This window comes from Trachinotus anak, unplaced genomic scaffold, assembly GCF_046630095.1.
Source record: "Trachinotus anak isolate AG129_WGS33_773 ecotype Australia unplaced genomic scaffold, CSIRO_AGI_Tana_v1 ptg000020l, whole genome shotgun sequence".
Classification (NCBI taxonomy): domain Eukaryota; kingdom Metazoa; phylum Chordata; class Actinopteri; order Carangiformes; family Carangidae; genus Trachinotus; species Trachinotus anak.
Window position 1 is genome coordinate 2,181,262 of NW_027273871.1, and position 16,569 is coordinate 2,197,830.

The 16,569-nt window shown below is 42.2% G+C and overlaps 1 protein-coding gene across 2 annotated transcripts; it reads right to left on the bottom strand.

Moving 5' to 3' along the window:
• Positions 1–52: 52 nt before the first annotated feature.
• Positions 53–16,509, bottom strand: supt6h (SPT6 homolog, histone chaperone and transcription elongation factor). Of its 2 annotated transcripts, none has more exons than XM_071505785.1 (37): positions 16,319–16,509; positions 14,749–14,859; positions 14,484–14,654; positions 13,233–13,306; positions 12,895–13,075; positions 12,664–12,745; positions 12,192–12,447; positions 11,929–12,030; positions 11,640–11,753; positions 11,393–11,482; positions 11,028–11,170; positions 10,746–10,891; positions 10,493–10,600; positions 10,047–10,327; positions 9,754–9,908; positions 9,090–9,285; positions 8,776–8,915; positions 8,467–8,584; positions 8,267–8,343; positions 8,013–8,148; positions 7,715–7,852; positions 7,085–7,252; positions 6,845–6,972; positions 6,484–6,691; positions 6,134–6,281; positions 5,770–5,912; positions 5,514–5,654; positions 5,074–5,269; positions 4,744–4,889; positions 4,456–4,548; positions 4,204–4,317; positions 3,952–4,076; positions 3,416–3,528; positions 3,245–3,322; positions 2,969–3,147; positions 2,426–2,685; positions 53–2,083 (listed from the first exon to the last, which is right to left on the bottom strand). In XM_071505785.1, exons 2-37 carry the CDS (start codon positions 14,846–14,848, stop codon positions 1,891–1,893), a joined length of 5,241 nt encoding a protein of 1,746 aa, XP_071361886.1. In that variant the 5' UTR covers positions 14,849–14,859; positions 16,319–16,509; the 3' UTR covers positions 53–1,890. The 2 variants fall into 2 exon arrangements, with proteins under 2 accessions (XP_071361886.1, XP_071361885.1); XM_071505784.1 differs by having other exon boundaries at positions 16,235–16,509.
• Between the last annotated feature and the right edge of the window lie 60 nt (positions 16,510–16,569).

Genomic DNA, 16,569 nt, shown 5'->3' on the forward strand with positions numbered 1-16,569 from the left:
TGTCACATGTCCAGACTGCCAGTTTGCTTCCCAAAATACGCACAACCAAGACTCAGGGTTTAATATGAACACTTTTATTAAAGGGATCACAGGTAGAAAAGGTCATCAGCAGTGCCAGTGACATCATTTCTCCTCCATCACCAACTACTCCCAACGACCAATCACAGCCTCACTGTGAGAGACGCGATATCTTAATCTGGCAAGAGACGTAAAACCAAGTTTACCCAAAAAACATAATTATTTAAAACAATATGCATATTATGGGACCATGATAGTTTGCACACTGCAAAATGAAGCACACCATTGAATACCAGCGCTGCTTGTATGTACTGTGGCCAAAAACAAAACAAAACAAAACAAACTGAATGCATAAGTCAACAGGGATGCAGAGTGGCCTAAATATGCCGCATGACAATCACAAAAGATTCAATGTGTTTTTAACAACAATATATTGACTCTATTGAAACAGCTGCGTGCAGCTCAGAATATTATACAGTTAGGAATATAAGCACAGTAGGAAGTCCGTTTAATGGTATCTTCTGCTGATAGTGTTACGTGAGAAATTTGAACTCATCCACTCAAACATCTTAATTTTACTGTTGCAGCTGTGGAAAAACTTTTCTTGTTTGTAGACATTTAGTAGGAGAAGTGATACTGTCTGGGTCCGAACCGCTGCAGCAGTGTATGAGGAGATCACATCCCCCAAGGTGGCAAACATCATAACCCAATGTCAAAAGTGGAACACTCACTTATCTGCAAACATTTAAGATACAAGAGATTCAGATTTGAGTAAACTAAAAAGAATGACCGCCTGACAAACTGCCATGGATGCTCGCTTGATATGGCAAGATAACTTCCTCTTGGAAAATTTGCCAGTTAGATATTGTTACTAAAATCAATCGCTTTAAAATAGTCAACTTCATCTGCACTGCCTCGTGTCTACACACATGAAGTCATCAACAACCACCGTTACCTCGCGTGTGGCACATGAGAAGTGTCCACCAAGCATTCTTAGGTCAAATAAGAGTCAACAATACATTAGAGGCTATCTACAGGAGCCAAAATACATCAGCTGATCATAATACAGCAAGTGGTGGAAACAACTAGCAATAACATGTATGAGAGAAACTGAAGCTGACGAGAAGGTTTCTCCTTGGATTAATTTTTCTTTTTAAATTAGCCCGATCCCTCACACTGGGCATGTGTGTGTCTGTACAGTCACAGATGTGTTTAGTTAGACAGATGTGAAGAGCAGAGGCTTTAAGGTTCAAACAGAAAAAAAAAACAGTCTTTATTCATTCTGACGCATTCCATACAAAAAATTAAATTTCCTGATTGGCTTGGCAAAGTGCTCTTTTGGCAACTGTTTCCAAAAATCCATCAATCATAAAGGAGGAAAGGTGGGTTCTGGAAACTGTAACTGTGCCCCTCCGTCAAAACCATTCATGGATCAAACTAAAACCAATTGCAAAAAGAAAGATAGCAGGACAGCTTATCTGACAAAGTCTGTGTAGGTCCATATCCTATATGCAACTGCTGTCAGACATTTTCAAGTTTTTTTTTGTCATCATACTGACTTTCTGCATGACGTATACAGTGTTATTCTGACTATACAAAATACTATGCAGCCAGAGCAGCTGACTGGAGGTGAGGAGGTGAAAGATTTGGGGATGAGATGGGTAGACAGGAGGACAAGAGGCTCATACATCATGAGGTGAGGGGGACATGTGAATGGACAGTCAGCTGGATGGAGTGGGCTCCAACTAGTGGTCAGCTGGGTGAAAGGGCTGATGGGTTGTGTGAGAGACGAGGTGGAGGTTTATCCGGAGAAAGGAGCAGTACAAATGATGGAGCTGGGTAGGGGGGTGTGGCGACGCCCCCCTTCGTGTCCTATCGGTCCATTTCATCCAGCAGAGGTGTGGCGTCTCCGGCGATGGACATGGGTGTGCTCTCGATCATGGGGCTGGGTGACGGTCGTGGCGTCATCCTCTGGGATTTCTTCCGACCCTCCGCCTCTTTCTCCTTCAGCCACTGCTCCGCCATCTTGCCCCAGTCCACGGCAGAGGCGTTGCTGCCACTCGCCCTGTGGGGAGGGAGGAGAGAAAGTTCGGTGTTTTAGTCTAAAAACAGTGTGTAACAGGAAACCAGATTGAACGCAGGGCTGCTGCTGAGCTTTAAATGAAGCAAACTGGGAGTTTAGCGCCATCTGCTGGCAGAAAATGTGTCATTTAACAAATCAGTTTGGTTTGTGGGGTTGAATACTGCAAAACGGACACCAAGCATTCTGACTTAGAGGTAACCAGAAAATGCAGATGAAGGCTAAATTTTTTTAAAACTGCCAAATTTTATGTCTAGTGTTTAAAACAAAACAAATATCTGGGTCTGGGTCAAGTTGTTGATGTACACATATTCCCCCTGTACTTACTTTGGCTGCTGCTGTGGCGTCCGTCCTCTGGATGAGGTGGAGGACGACGGCGTGCCGGACGAGTGGCCGTGATGACTACTGTGATGGCCGTGATGGCCGTGGTGTGACACATGTGGGTGGGCGTGCGCGTGAGAGTGTGAGGACTGCGGGGTGGAGCCAGAGTACTGCGGCGTGCCCAGGGTCTGCTGGCTCGGTGTGGTGTAGGAGTAGCTGGGTGTCATCATGGGCGTCGCCATGGGCTGCTGAGGTGTGGCAAATACCTGCAGTGGAGGAAGTTCTGCTAATGAATTTGACTCTGAATGACTTGACAAAATTCAATATTATTCTAGTAGTATATGACAGATATGAAATGCATCTTCATAAGGCCGCCCATTTACCACAACCACAATCTAATATATCTGTGTCTTGTATCCACTCAAGTGAAAACCTACAATGTGTTCAGAGCCGACATGAATGTTAAGTGACTCCTTTAGGAGCAACCAGCATCTCAAAAACAACCCTTTTCCTTCCACAGCAGTTGTCAACATTACAAGCTGCACTCACATGATAAGCAGAGGAGCTCCCTCCCCCTCCTCCTGTGCTGCCACTGTAGCCGTACTGGCTGGAGCCCCACTGTGCGGGGGTGGTGTTGGGGTTCTGGCCCTGGCCCGTTACTGCGGCGATGGCACTGAACATCTGAGAGGTCATGTTGCGAGGGAGGGCGTTGACAGCTCGTGTCAAGTCTAGGGAGGAAGGGATACATTAGGAAGTAGTACAGTGTACTACAACTACACTCGTGTTGACAATGTAGATTTGTGTGTGCGGAAGAGTGTGACTCACCTGCAATGTTGATGTTGGCTGGGGTGGCATTCAGGGACGCAGGTGTCCTTGTTCGGCTGCTGTTGCTGGGAGTGATGCCTTTGACACGAGAGAAATTGTCAAATAATAATCCACAGTATATTTTAACTGTTGTAATATACACCATAAACAATAGGTATAGTGCTTTCATACCTGGTACAGGCTCTTGGTAATGGTCCTTAAACCAGCGGAATAGTCCGTTGACTGTAGGAAATATCTGTGAACGGTAGCGGAAACCATCTGGGGTGATGGTCACATACTCAACCCTAGGAAAGAAAAAATGACAGCTGATGCTCAGTTCTACTGGTACGGAAACCTTGTCAATCAAATCTGTAAGTTTCTGGGGAAAAAAAAAAGTCAGAGTGGATAAGAATTGTGTGGCGCTGAGTAATTTGGCACAACGTGTATGGCATGACTCAATATTGAAAATATGAGCCTCTGTAGTAGCTGTGGACGTTTGCATGTCACCATATGTCACTGTGATTCATTTACAGAACCGAACGGCATCGTTGGCTGTTTCTGTGGTTTTAATGTGAGCTTGAGCTGCTTTGAGGAAAGGCAACATTTACAATTTCAAACATAAAGAAGCTCACGCTGAAATCAGTCCAAGTTATTTATTCAATATTTTCTACCTATGGCATCAACACAGCGAGTCACCAGAAAACATAGACAGAATCATTTCAGCTCACCGTGGTTTTCCGCGAGGCTGGTAACCCAGTATGAACTTTCCTGGCAAATCTTTACAGGCTGAAATAAAGTAAGGAATAAAAGTAGGCTTCTCCCTCTTCGTTCTGATCAATAACTCCTCCATTTTCTATCAAAGAGAGAACAAAAGGAAGTATGAGAGGCACAACGAGTGGCAAAAATAAGTTGTAGAAGAAGAGTTGTCAAATTATGTTTAAAAGACTACAGAATACTCAGGACAGTGAATTAGTTTATACCTCTTTGTTTCCTCCGTTGCACTCCTGGAAGTACTTATGCCCCAGCAGATCCCGGGCAAACGATGCCATTGGCTGAATGTACCGAGCAGTGATTTCATCCAGATCTTCAAATTCCTGCAGAGGATGGAACAGACTCTTTAGAAACATGCAGCAGCAGCAGCCACAACAACACTGATAAATGACCATAAAATGTCTGCAGCTTTGATCAGGAAGCAAAACACCATGCTGAACAAAGAGGACAAAACTGTTTACTTCATTGTTGATCCAGAGAGTGTGCCCTAAGCTGAATGCGTTCTCTTTGCCTTCTTCTCTCACATCCACATGTTGGTAGATACCATCAGCCACCTACGAAACATCAGAGTCAGAATGGGAGACAATGTGTCAAACAAGCTCCTCAAACACGTTGCCTCGTACTGTGTGTATATTTAATTACATGACGCTATGAATTCTTCTGTTACTCTGCATCTTTTCTCTCCATCTACTCTGTTTTTTTTATTTTACTCTTTACTACCCTACAGTACTACTCCGTCTCTTTCTTACTTTCCAGGTGACGGTGAGGTGGTTCTCTCCCTTGCTGCTGGGTCTGATGATCAAGTCTCCCTGGTCCAGGGTCTCCATCATCTTCTCTGCCTGGTTGAAACTGATATTGTGGAAATTCGGGTGGGCGATCACACGCTTTATGTATGCTGGAGAGACAGACAGAATGCAAACAATCAAAAAATGGTATTAAGGTGTAGAGTTGTGGAAGTAAATATTATTCAGTAAAAAGTGTTTTAAGAGAAAAAAATCCCTCATGGGTAGCAAAGTGCACCGTTTGTTTTTAGTTATTTCAGTTGAGACGACTTTTATTAACCCTGTTTTTATACTAACGTGTTCGCTGTTGTTTCTTTTTGAACTCCTCCTCCTGTTTTTGGTCTTCAGATTCTGTGTCAAAGTCATAGTAGCTGTCCTTGGGGAGCTTCCACTCATTGGCCTTGTCCATCAAATCGGAGGTGCGGCACGTGAGGTCAACGCTGAATTTTTCAATGTCGATTTTCATGATGCGGCAGTGAACCGTCATGCCCACCTGACGCAGGAGTAGGGAGAGGAACAATCAAGTATCACACAGGTGCCACGATTGAAGAAAACAGGACAAGATGAACACAAACAGGCAACAATTTATCATAGATTTGTCATTTGGGTTCTGTGACTGGCAAAATCTGGAAACTCTGAGAGACAAACTTTTCTTTTGTTAATCTCACCTGCAAAAAATAAATTGAAACGCATCAGCAAAGCACAACAAGGACGACGACAATAAAACCACACCTCACCTTGACCCTCTCCTCTGGGTGTTTGACCACTTTGTCACTTAGAAACTTGGTGGGAATGAATCCCTGGACACCGTTATCTAATCTGGATCGCACGCCAATAGCCTGACCCGGACACGAACCACTGTCGAAGTGATTCCACACCTAAAGCAACAACACAAAACAAAAAAAGAATGATGTTTAGCTGTCAAACTCTCAGCAAACTCTCAGCTGTTCTAACATCAGGTTGTCAAAAGAAGAAAAATCAGGAGTCTGGTACCTCACTGAGTTCAGGGAAGTTGTCCTGCTGGCAGAAGGGACACTGCCACAGCCCTGTAGCATCGTTACGTATGGCCTGGTCGTAGCTCTCTCCCTGGGGCCGCCGGTGAGCGATACCTGTTACTACACTGGTGATCAGCTTACCTGGAAGGAAAGGAAGAAAAAAGATCAACCATGCACCTACCAAGCTACATTTCTACTTTGACTTCACCAACACCGCTCCTTTCAACACGTCATGAGCTATGAGTACTGCACAAACTTCACAGGCTGAGTCATGATGGCTGGGAATTAACTATATATCGTTGAGCTTTGTTGATGTTTGATTCAAGAGATACATTTTTATACTTCATTGCAGTGTATATTACCAATATAAAAGGTCTCTGGAGTCTCCTTGGTGAGCAGGTTGAAGACCTCCTCAGTGTTGGGGACTCTGTAGGGAACTCTCAGGTCTTTGTACCTGCAGCTCAGCTCTGCACGGATATCATACAGAGTAATTCCCTTGTTGCCATAACCCTAAAGGGACAGAACAGATGGGTGAGTGGATGTGAAACATAGCTCAAGTTTATTTTGGCTTCACAAGTTCCTGAAAAATATGAGGTACCGGACCTGTTCCTTTTCTTCTCTCTATTATACTTTTTTAAACTGTTCCAAATGTTACTTTGGCAACATGCATGAAGCATTATTACAGTCAAAGCCACAACACACACACACTGACCTGTCTCTCAAGTTCTTCAGCAAAGGCATCCAGGTCCAGATCTTTCAGACGTTCTGGGTTTTCCAGGATTTCCTCCAGAGCTCCGGCTGGGTTAGCATCTTCTGCCGACTCATCATACTCAAGGGCGTCCACAGCCATCTTACGAGCCCACTCGTAAGTCTCAGGATGGACACGAGACCCATCCAGGACCTCGATGTAGGAGTCCGTACTGTGTGAGAGAAGAAAAAAAAGCTGCTGACTTGAAATAAGTTCACAACAGGCTAAATGATAGATCACGGCATCGTCTGACAATGGTGGAGTTAGCATGGTGAGAAACATCAGGATGATCTGGGCATGTAAGAAACCTCTACAAGGTACCAACCTGTCTCCAAGTGATGCAGTGTCGATCTTGATGAAACCAGCACAGTTGATAAAAACCTTGGGTCCCATGTGACACATTGTGACCAGCTGGGTTCGGTTTTCCAGACGAGTGTTGTTCTGCTTCAGAATCTGCACAAATACAAGGGCCGTGAAGGTTATCAGGTCAGCGGACGAGGCACCGTACTCTCATAACATAATGACAGCAGCACAAGAACATAATGACAGCAGCACATAAGCAAACCTTGAGCAGGTGGGAGCCCTTCCTTGGTCCCAAACCACAGACATACTGGACCAGGCTCTGAGTGTGAGGATGGGCAATGGCCCTATTCACATCCACGCCAACCTCATTGACCCGGTTGATGAATTCACAATAAAGAGCAGAGAGCAAATCCTCCTTCACCACATGTTCCTGAGAAAAAAGGTGATTGGTTTAACAAATATGTAACTACAGAATCATGTTTCATTATATCACAAAGTTTAGTTTCAATAACAGTTATTGATGTTCAGCAGTTTGAAGATACAGCAAGTCATTATCATCGTATTAATCACTAGTTGATATATGATGTATCTGATCTGAACAGACTATTTAATGGCTGCTTCCCCACTTTAATCTGAAAAGCAAATAAACAACAGCCCTGAAAAATCTGAGCCCCAAAAATTTCAAATTGTATCATTACACTACAATTAATCTTCATCAGTCTTAATTAGACTTTAAGTGATATCACAGGAATGCTGTAAATCTGCCTGTCATGCTTCAACTACATACAAAAATAAATATTCTCTCTCTCTCTCTCTCTATATATATATATATATATATATATATATAAATAAAAATATATAAACACATCCACTCTTTTCTTCCATCTCTCACCTGTAGCGGGTGTAGTTTGAGGCAGAGTATATCTTCATCAGTGCTGCAGACCTGAGCATACTCCACCAGGGGATCCTGGATCTTCCTAGCTATAGACACAGCCTGTCGTAGCAAGGGAGGGTAATCCCTATAGTCAGCCTGCACAGACAGATAGCAGAAGGTCAGGGGGAAACAAATGGCGACAAGAACATTCGGCCACACCTGAAAAATACTTTGGATCCACAAGTTAATGAACTTGCTCTGGTTAAATGCTATACACAAATGTGTCTGTGTATGGACAGTAAGGCAAGTTGTTTACCTCAGACTTCTTGCTGTTCATGTACAATGTGGCCAATTCATTGTCAATAAGCTCTACTCCCACAGCAGGCAGAGAGGACTCTTGTTCAAGCTCGCTGATAGTCCTCTTGATGTCCTCCATGATCATTTGGGCATCTCTGCATACACAAAAAATATTTTTAATATTTACAGTTTGACTCCCCTATGACTTCTAAATGTTGTTCCAAATGTATACAGGTAGCTTTCCAGCACATACAAAATAGATCAATGATTTACCGGTTTTCTCCAGCAACAGCTACCACATGAGGTTTCTTACTGGACAGAAACTTCTTGAGATTTTCAATGTCGTTGGCCTGAGGATGACACACACATAGAAAAAAGTAATAATCTTAATGAAGCATCCAGTGCCATGTTTTTCTGAATCAGAAAAACATCTGTCGACTGCCCTGAAGTACACGTGGGTTCTCTGTTTGTACCTTCTTCTCCCTCTCATCCTCCCTAAAGGCGTTCCTCCTTTTCATGAAGTAGGGCAGACGCAGGAAGTCCACCACCTCTCCTTCCCCGTTAATCAGAGCACAGAAAACTGGTGTATCTCTGTCAGAGCAAAAAGTGCATGTAAGACAATACACTGTTACATAACTGTGTTATTTATGTGGCAAACACTGCCTTGTCTTCCACGGTTAAAACTCAAACATGCAGTGTAGCTTCTGCATTTAAAGTGAGCACTCAACATTCAAGACACTAATTTATCCAGGCAAAAAATACTATTACTGAGAGGACCATACCTGCTGGGTGCATAGGCTACACCCAGTACCCGAATGCCTTTTCCCTGGCTCTCGTCCATCAGGTCATCGTCCTCCTCAACCTGCTGATCTGGCCGGTAAGGTGCCACCTTAAGCCAGTTATACAACCGGCGACAGCAGGACTACAAGAAGAAATGACGAACAACAGAGTTGACAGTGAGTTTTAAGGTTAAAACATACATTGTTTAATGATTTTGTAATTATTTCTTAAACACTTGCTGTGTAGATTTTGTGTGCATAACACCAACACAAAAAACAGTACAATAAATGTAGACATCGCAGATCTCACAAATTACCCTGACAATGCTCTCTTTGGCCTCAGCGATCAGTTTGCTCTTGAGCTCCTTCGCCATCTGTGGGTAGAGGAACTGATTGAGAGCTCTCTCTATGGCTAAAGTTCGCTGCCTGTTCCACTCCTGCACCTGGTGACTGAACTCATCCCTGTAGTAGAACTGTTTGATCTCATCAAAGTATGTCTGGTCCCCAGCATATCTGAGGAGAAGCAGAGGGTAGACAGAGAGAGGAAAGACAGAAGGGAGTGTGTTAATATTACCAGAGTCATATTTCAAAAGCTTCGTGCTCTACTGACAAGGATGTGGATACAAACATAAGCTGCATCTTCAAAATTCAAGAAAGTAAAACTCAGGGGACCTAACCTATTTATCAACCCCCCTTTTCCTCCCACCTCCATGTTAGGTTTCAATACAGATGCTAAAAATGGCACAATAGTTTGTCCAATCAGATCCTGTGCTTGGTAAATGGCCTATGCCCAAGTAATGTGCATTAAAATTTATTTGGTGTAAGTGGCCAGATTCCTTAATCATTGCTCTGCCTATAACCATAAATTAACATACATCTGGTTTGAGGAGGTTCATCCTATGCAGATTTGGTAGACCAACATCGTCTAACAGATCTGCCTCCATTTTAGTTGTTGGTTGTCAATACTGTCACTGTACTTACCCTTTGACCCCTATAAGGTCTATACAGATGTCAATAGTAAGTAGCCCCTCGTCCTCTGCCAGGCACATCTTTAAGAACTGATCCCCATTCAGCTCTTTTACAGGCTTGTTCTTCAGATACTTGAAGGAATAGGCAAAATGAGCCTCATCTATCTCCTACAGAGAGTAAACAACATAAGGCAGGTTTAGAATTGTATTCAGAGCACATTCTGCAAGTTCAGAAAACATTTTGCTTAGATGAATGTTTGTGTTTTTTTTTGTTTTCAAAATGTCTGTGATTCAAAGAGTTCATACCTTTTTGCCCTTCTTTGTGGGTTTGATGTTGATCTTAGCCCTCTCCTGGAAAGTCTGTCGGAGAACATGTCTGACCAGAGGTTCCCGAGCAATCTGCATGGCCACCATGTACCTGGTTCCTTCCAGCACTGCCTCAGGGTTGGAGAACTGACTGCAAACATAATCTTTGGCCAGTTCTACAGGCTCAGCAGGGAATTGCTCTGTTTCGTGACGCTGGTAACTGTCTCTCAGATTTTCTCCAAACTGCTCTGGGGTTAACCCAAACTTTTTTGCCAAGCCATCTGCAGTCAGAAGGAAACAGAAAAAAAGACACTGAAGTGCAGGCATTGGACGGGGTTGGATCTACCAATGTATTCACAGACCAAGGGATGAAACTGTGCGGCTGAGATGAGACAGTGATACTTAAACAATGAGACTGTGCAAGGTAATAAAAAAAGGAGACTAACCAAGTCCTACGCTCTGACAGATGCTGTACATATCCCTACGAGATGCCAGCTTGAGGTCAGGTCCTTTCTGCTCTTCTTCCTCTTCTACCTCCAGCTCCTCTTCTTCACCTATAAAGAAAGTCCATCAACACCAGTCATGTAGAAAATTGGTAAAATAATGAAAACACTCCTAATGCAAAATCTGCCTCAATTAGATCTGAACCATTCTGCAGTATACGTTCAATTTTGGTCGATTCAGACACATCCATCTTACCATCCTCTGACACCTCTTTGATCTTCTTAAGCCTCTTCTTATTGGCCTTGGCAGCATTCTGCATCTTGGGGATGTCTCGGCCATAGTAGAGCAGAAAGTGGTTGTACACATCACCAAGCTCTTCGAGAGTCTGCACATCTTTCAGCCTAAAAAAATGCCAGGAGAATATGATAATATGAACTTGGAACTTCATTATGTTAATTTCCCACAACTATTGTTTGCTCAGTGCAGTCACAACCAAATACAATAGAAATACAGCCCCCCAGTTTTATCAAGACATGCCTCTCCATATCAGCAGTGTCCAGAGGACGGATGCCGTCAGCCAAAGGTTTGTCAGGGTCAGCAGAGATCTGCTCAAACTGGTAGGACTGCATCTTCTGAAACAGACGGGTCAGGTTCTGCTTCCGGGTCTTCAGTTGAGTCCACTGATGGGTGAATACATGAAAATTTATTGGTCAAGAAATCAGAGGTGGCATACTACGCCAAGATGGTGGAAGTACATGATTTTGATTATTCTAAGTAATTATTAATGTAGGATTAACTGTGCAGTGCACCCAAAGGTTTGATTCTTTCATATTGACTCCTAACGGTGGATTCTGCATGTCTGCAATCTATTTCTTCTGTGATTAAAGCAACACCAACTTTACCTTTTCATCCCACTGCCACACCTTCCACAGGTCGTTTATGTTTAACTCTGGTTCCACATATTCTTTCCTGTAAAAAGCTATGAACGGAACCTGAAAAAAATACAAAACATAAAATTAGGTCTTTACAATAACAACATATTTTGGATACCTTCTTATAACTACACTGACAAGCTGTTAATGGCTTGAAGATTGACATCAAATGAAGGGAACAGATGTTCATCATATGGCTATGGTGAGCCCACTGTACCTCAAACTGCTGATTCCTCATAAAGTTAAGGGCCTCTTTGATCTTGGCAATCGTGCTGGGGCCTTTCCTGCTGAAGTTTGTGGTTGTCCCCCTGTCTAGATAATCTGTGCTCTCCTGTTTAGTATCACAGAAAAAGACAAATTTGTTAAATGATAAACAGAGGAAAGATCTAAGTAAAATCTACTGCTTTGTCCCACAACAGGGGATTCTAAACAGGTATCATGACTGAAATTCCAAGAAAGTTTTCTGTGTTTTATGTGTGCGGAAGTGTGTGTGACAAAGGTCGTACCTGCATGGATATAGTAAGAGTGGAGAAGCCATGTCTGAAGATCCACTCAGCTTCCTCCTCAAGCTCATCATCCTCAGCAGGTTTAACTGGGATGGATCGTAACTATGACAACAGAGTCAAGAAGGCAGACAGAGAAAGAGAAAGCACTCATTAATGATCTATATGGTCCATCTCAAAATGTTACTACAGTGAATAAGCACAGCAAGCATGAAAATGCTAAAACACAGACTAACTAACTAACTAACAAACACACACACACACACCTGGAACCTCTCAGGCATGTCTGTAGAGCGGATGTCATTGTCCTGGTCGGTCATGTGGCTACTTTCCAGCTCACTGGGCTCGTAGATCTCAAAGATGCTCTTCCTCCCCTGCCTCCTCTTGGTTTGTTTCTTGGGTCGGTCCCAGCCCTCCTCATCTTGGTCCTCTTCCTCCTCCTCACCCTGGTCGTAGGCATCTGCATCAAAGTCAGCAAAGTCGAAGTCGCCACCGAAAATCTCCTGTGCCTCCTGGAGGGCTCTGAGGGAGGATCAACAATGATGAGGGGAAATGGCAGCAATTATGTGCTTTATTGTCTCACTGTTTCCTGATATATATTAGAATTGATGGACGGGGCTGACACTTGAGTCCTAACAGATCATTTCACATACAGCAAAAAGAAGGTGAGAACAAGAGAAAAAGCTTCTTGTCCTACAGACAGACAGACAGATTTCCTGCATAAACTAAAATACTCACGCGTCTGTATAGCCTGAGAACTTCTTGCCCCTCTTTTTGGTGATGGGTTGGCCATCATCATCCACAATAAAATCATCTATATCTGTGGACAAAAAGTGCAAATTTAAAAACTAATACATTTCATGCTACATCATTTTGATATCAAGTGTGGGACTGAGTTGAAATTACTACTCTTTCATTTTTACCCTTTTTGGCTAATTTAACACAGATCTAAAAATCCCTGTGGCCTACCTGACTCCTCATCCTCTCCTTCTTCATCGTCATCTGCTTGTTGGAGAGGCTCATCCACAGCCTCTCCTTCCTCCAGCTCACCCTCTCCATCCCCATGAAAGATCTCATCTGCGATCAAGTCCTTTTCATCATCATCATCTTCATCATCATCCAGTGTTTTTACACGGTCATATTTCTTCTTCTGCAACACAAGACAGGTACAGCATCAGCATGGCTAGCTTAAAAGTTTTCAAGTGCACAAAAATTACATGAAAATGCTGGAAGTCAGGCATGATGTAAGAGGCTAAAGATAAATTTGTAATTACAAAGAGAAAATAGTGATAAGAAATTATTCTTACCCTCCTTTTCACTTTAACACCTAAGTTTTCTTCAATAAGGTCGAGATCATCATCATCTAGGTAGTCGTCATAATCTGCAAAGAGGAAAAGTCTCAGAGGAAACGGCTTCAACGCATGTTGCATTTCTACCACTATAAGAACACTTGTTTTTAGGTGACACGTGGGATTATTTGGTGAGGAAACCAAATGTTGAGGAATAGGAACAGCAAAAAAAATGTGATATAAATTATTGTCTTTCAATTTTTTTTTTAATTTGGCACCATTATACCATTATGATTACAAATCCATATTTTCAATCTGTAAATCTGCTGCAGGCAATTTATATTTATTTATGATGCTCAAAACAAGTAAATGCATCTGAAACAACACATTCACTTCCTTCAAAAATGAGATAGATAAAACATATCAGACTCGGATTGTACCCCACACCTGCAGCATTAACCTGAGTAGCTTAATGCGACCAGTATGTGGGTGCATTTGGCTGCACAGCATATAGAGCTGAAAGCAGAGGAAGAAAAAAAAAAGACACCTGTTGTTTTACCTGCCCAACAGATGTTCTTATCTTTTATTTTTACTCACTTTAAAATCTACTGTTTATCACAGTCCAATGCAAACATAAGACCAAGATCATTTTAAAAATTAATAATGACACGGAATTGCAGAGCTACAGAATGGCAACACGTTCACATTACATTAAATAACAAAGTACACAGTTTTTCGGACCAGTGTCCCTTCTGATGACCTCTTTTGTTTTTTTCTGTTTTCCTCTCCATATAACAGTTTTCCACATCCATAGATTATTTTGACTTTCTTCTTTATTCTTGACTTTCACATAAAAATGTGACATCACTGCTTCCCTCTATTGATTTACTGCTCAACATTAAAATGTAATTTATTGAAGTGATGAGGTAATGCAGCACTGGCACTGTCAACCAGAAAGGCATGACTTATCAAACCCAGATGACATTCATCAACCACAGAGTTTGGAGACTTCAAATACAGTAATTGTGATATTTTTTGCATTTTCACGATCTTCCTTTTGTTAATATAAGTGAGAAGCCATTTTACTACACCATATAGTACAATTATTGCAGTGAGAGAACGCTCATATAGACAATGAAAAGCACTTATGATGAAAGGACAATGTGAATGTGCATAGAAAAAAGTTAAAAAGGGGTAGTGATGTAGAGAGTTCCGGTACAGCCTCTTCATCCTTGGCTGTGACCCTTTAAAAACACCTGATGAACTTACTTCGTTTTTTACGTCGATGCTTCACCTCTTCCTCTGAGTCACTCTCCCCTCCACTCGGACTTTTGTGAGCGTCTGCCTCCTCCTCTTCCCCATCATCATCTCCATCATCAATAAATCCGCGTAAATTTCCTTGCTCATCCTGGTCCTCTGTGTTCTCTTCTTCCTCCTCATCTGTTGAGAAATGACAGATAAGTAGTAGTACATGTCAGGCAACCCCACCTCTAGAAAGACACAAACACCCCATTTTAAAAAGTTCAAATCTTACCATCTTCCTCCATAAACCTCTGGGTCTTTTTAGGCTTTAGGTCTTTCTCTTCAAACTCCTCTTCTGACTCCTCGGCCTCGTTATCAATGAAGTCTGACATGACTGCTGTTCCTGAGAAGAAATTGAAAATGTTGTAAACTTTCTCAACATGAGCCAAGCACTACTTTGTTCTCCAAAGCCAAGCAATCATACCATAACAACAACACAACACTATGCTGTAATTGCAATTTCACTCCTTAACATTACGTTTGCTTTAATTTTCCATTTAAGCAGCATTAGGGTCGGAAATAACATCTCATATTACATGGACAGTATTACATATATAAACGTGTATGTATTGTCCATTGCTTTGTTCCACCTCTTCATTAATGTTATATGATTTTATTGTGTGAATTGCTCAAAACCAAGATGCATTTTTTTAAGGCTGCACCATTCCAGAAAATGTTAACATGCAAGATGTATTGTGAATCATTTCTGTGTGTTTGACAAACATTCCTCCCCGTCATATTTGGTATCTCTGTTAACTTTAGGATCTCCTCAATATTTAAAACAAAGTTATCTGGGTTTGAACAATGTCCTTTAAAGCATGAGATTTTACTGATCAGGTAGAGGTAGACGAGGAAGAAGTCTGTACGACTACGTATAATCTATATAAAATCTATGTTGTCCAGTCACATAAGATGTATAACATTATCTTGTCAGGGGACTATTTAAAGGTATCTGAGGATGTTACAGGAAAACAAACACATGCACAGATTTACGCATGAAAGGACTTCCTTCTCATTCACAAAACACGTTTGATGTATATCGTATTGCTGACCACAGTAAATCAATTAAATAATAATTAACAACACTGGATGTTCATATTTGTATTTGACCTGATAATGGTTTTCACTCCGCCGTGTTACAATAAAACTACACTTAGATGGCTAGAGAAAAAAAAAAACTACACCTAACAATGTCGCAATGCGCACACACAACATGGACGGATGTGACCAACCAAACACATTACTTTCTATCAATGCAGCGGTAGCTAACGTTATCTAAACGAAATCTTTGCATTACTTGATGAGCTGTCGGTCAAGAAATATAATGGTTATATTGCAAATTTCTGCTCAATAACCTTAGCTGTGCGTTAGCAACACCAACTAGACTGTTACCTATGCGATGCAAGTTAGCTAGCTAGCAGCCTTTTACCAAGTACTTCAGTTTCACGTTTTCCCTTTGACCTGTGTTGTGCACAACAATAACTAAGCTGCCGATAAAAGAACAACCGCACCAAATACGCCGTTGTAAAAACAAACCAAGGCCTCTGAGCCAACTTCGCAGTCTAACGACAGTTAAAGCTTTAGCACATCAGTGCGTTAGCCTAGCATTAGCTGTAACGACAACAACAGCTAGCTGCATTAGCCTAAGCTAGTTAACGGCTGTTGGCTAAGCTCAATAATCTAAACATCGCTACTGACCACGGTGAAATCGGACTTACACGTCTCACTGCGGTGGTATACTCCGTAAATATTTACAGTGATAACGGGCTTGTATTGTGTTTTGTGTTTCGGGGAGCTTGTACTTGTTAAAAACCAGGCCGAGGGCGGACGGCGTGATGACAATTCCGGGATGCCGTGAGGGAACTTCCAGCCTTCAGAGCAGCGAGGTGACGCCCCCTGCTGGCTCACCTGGACTCCACGCGAAAACGAAGCGACTGAATGCGACGCCACTGCGAGTTTTCCGCGGAGATGTTGTCATGTTATCACCAACATCAAATCACCCTACCGCGACGCCAGATAACATTTAAAATAAACCAAAAACAACAACAACAAA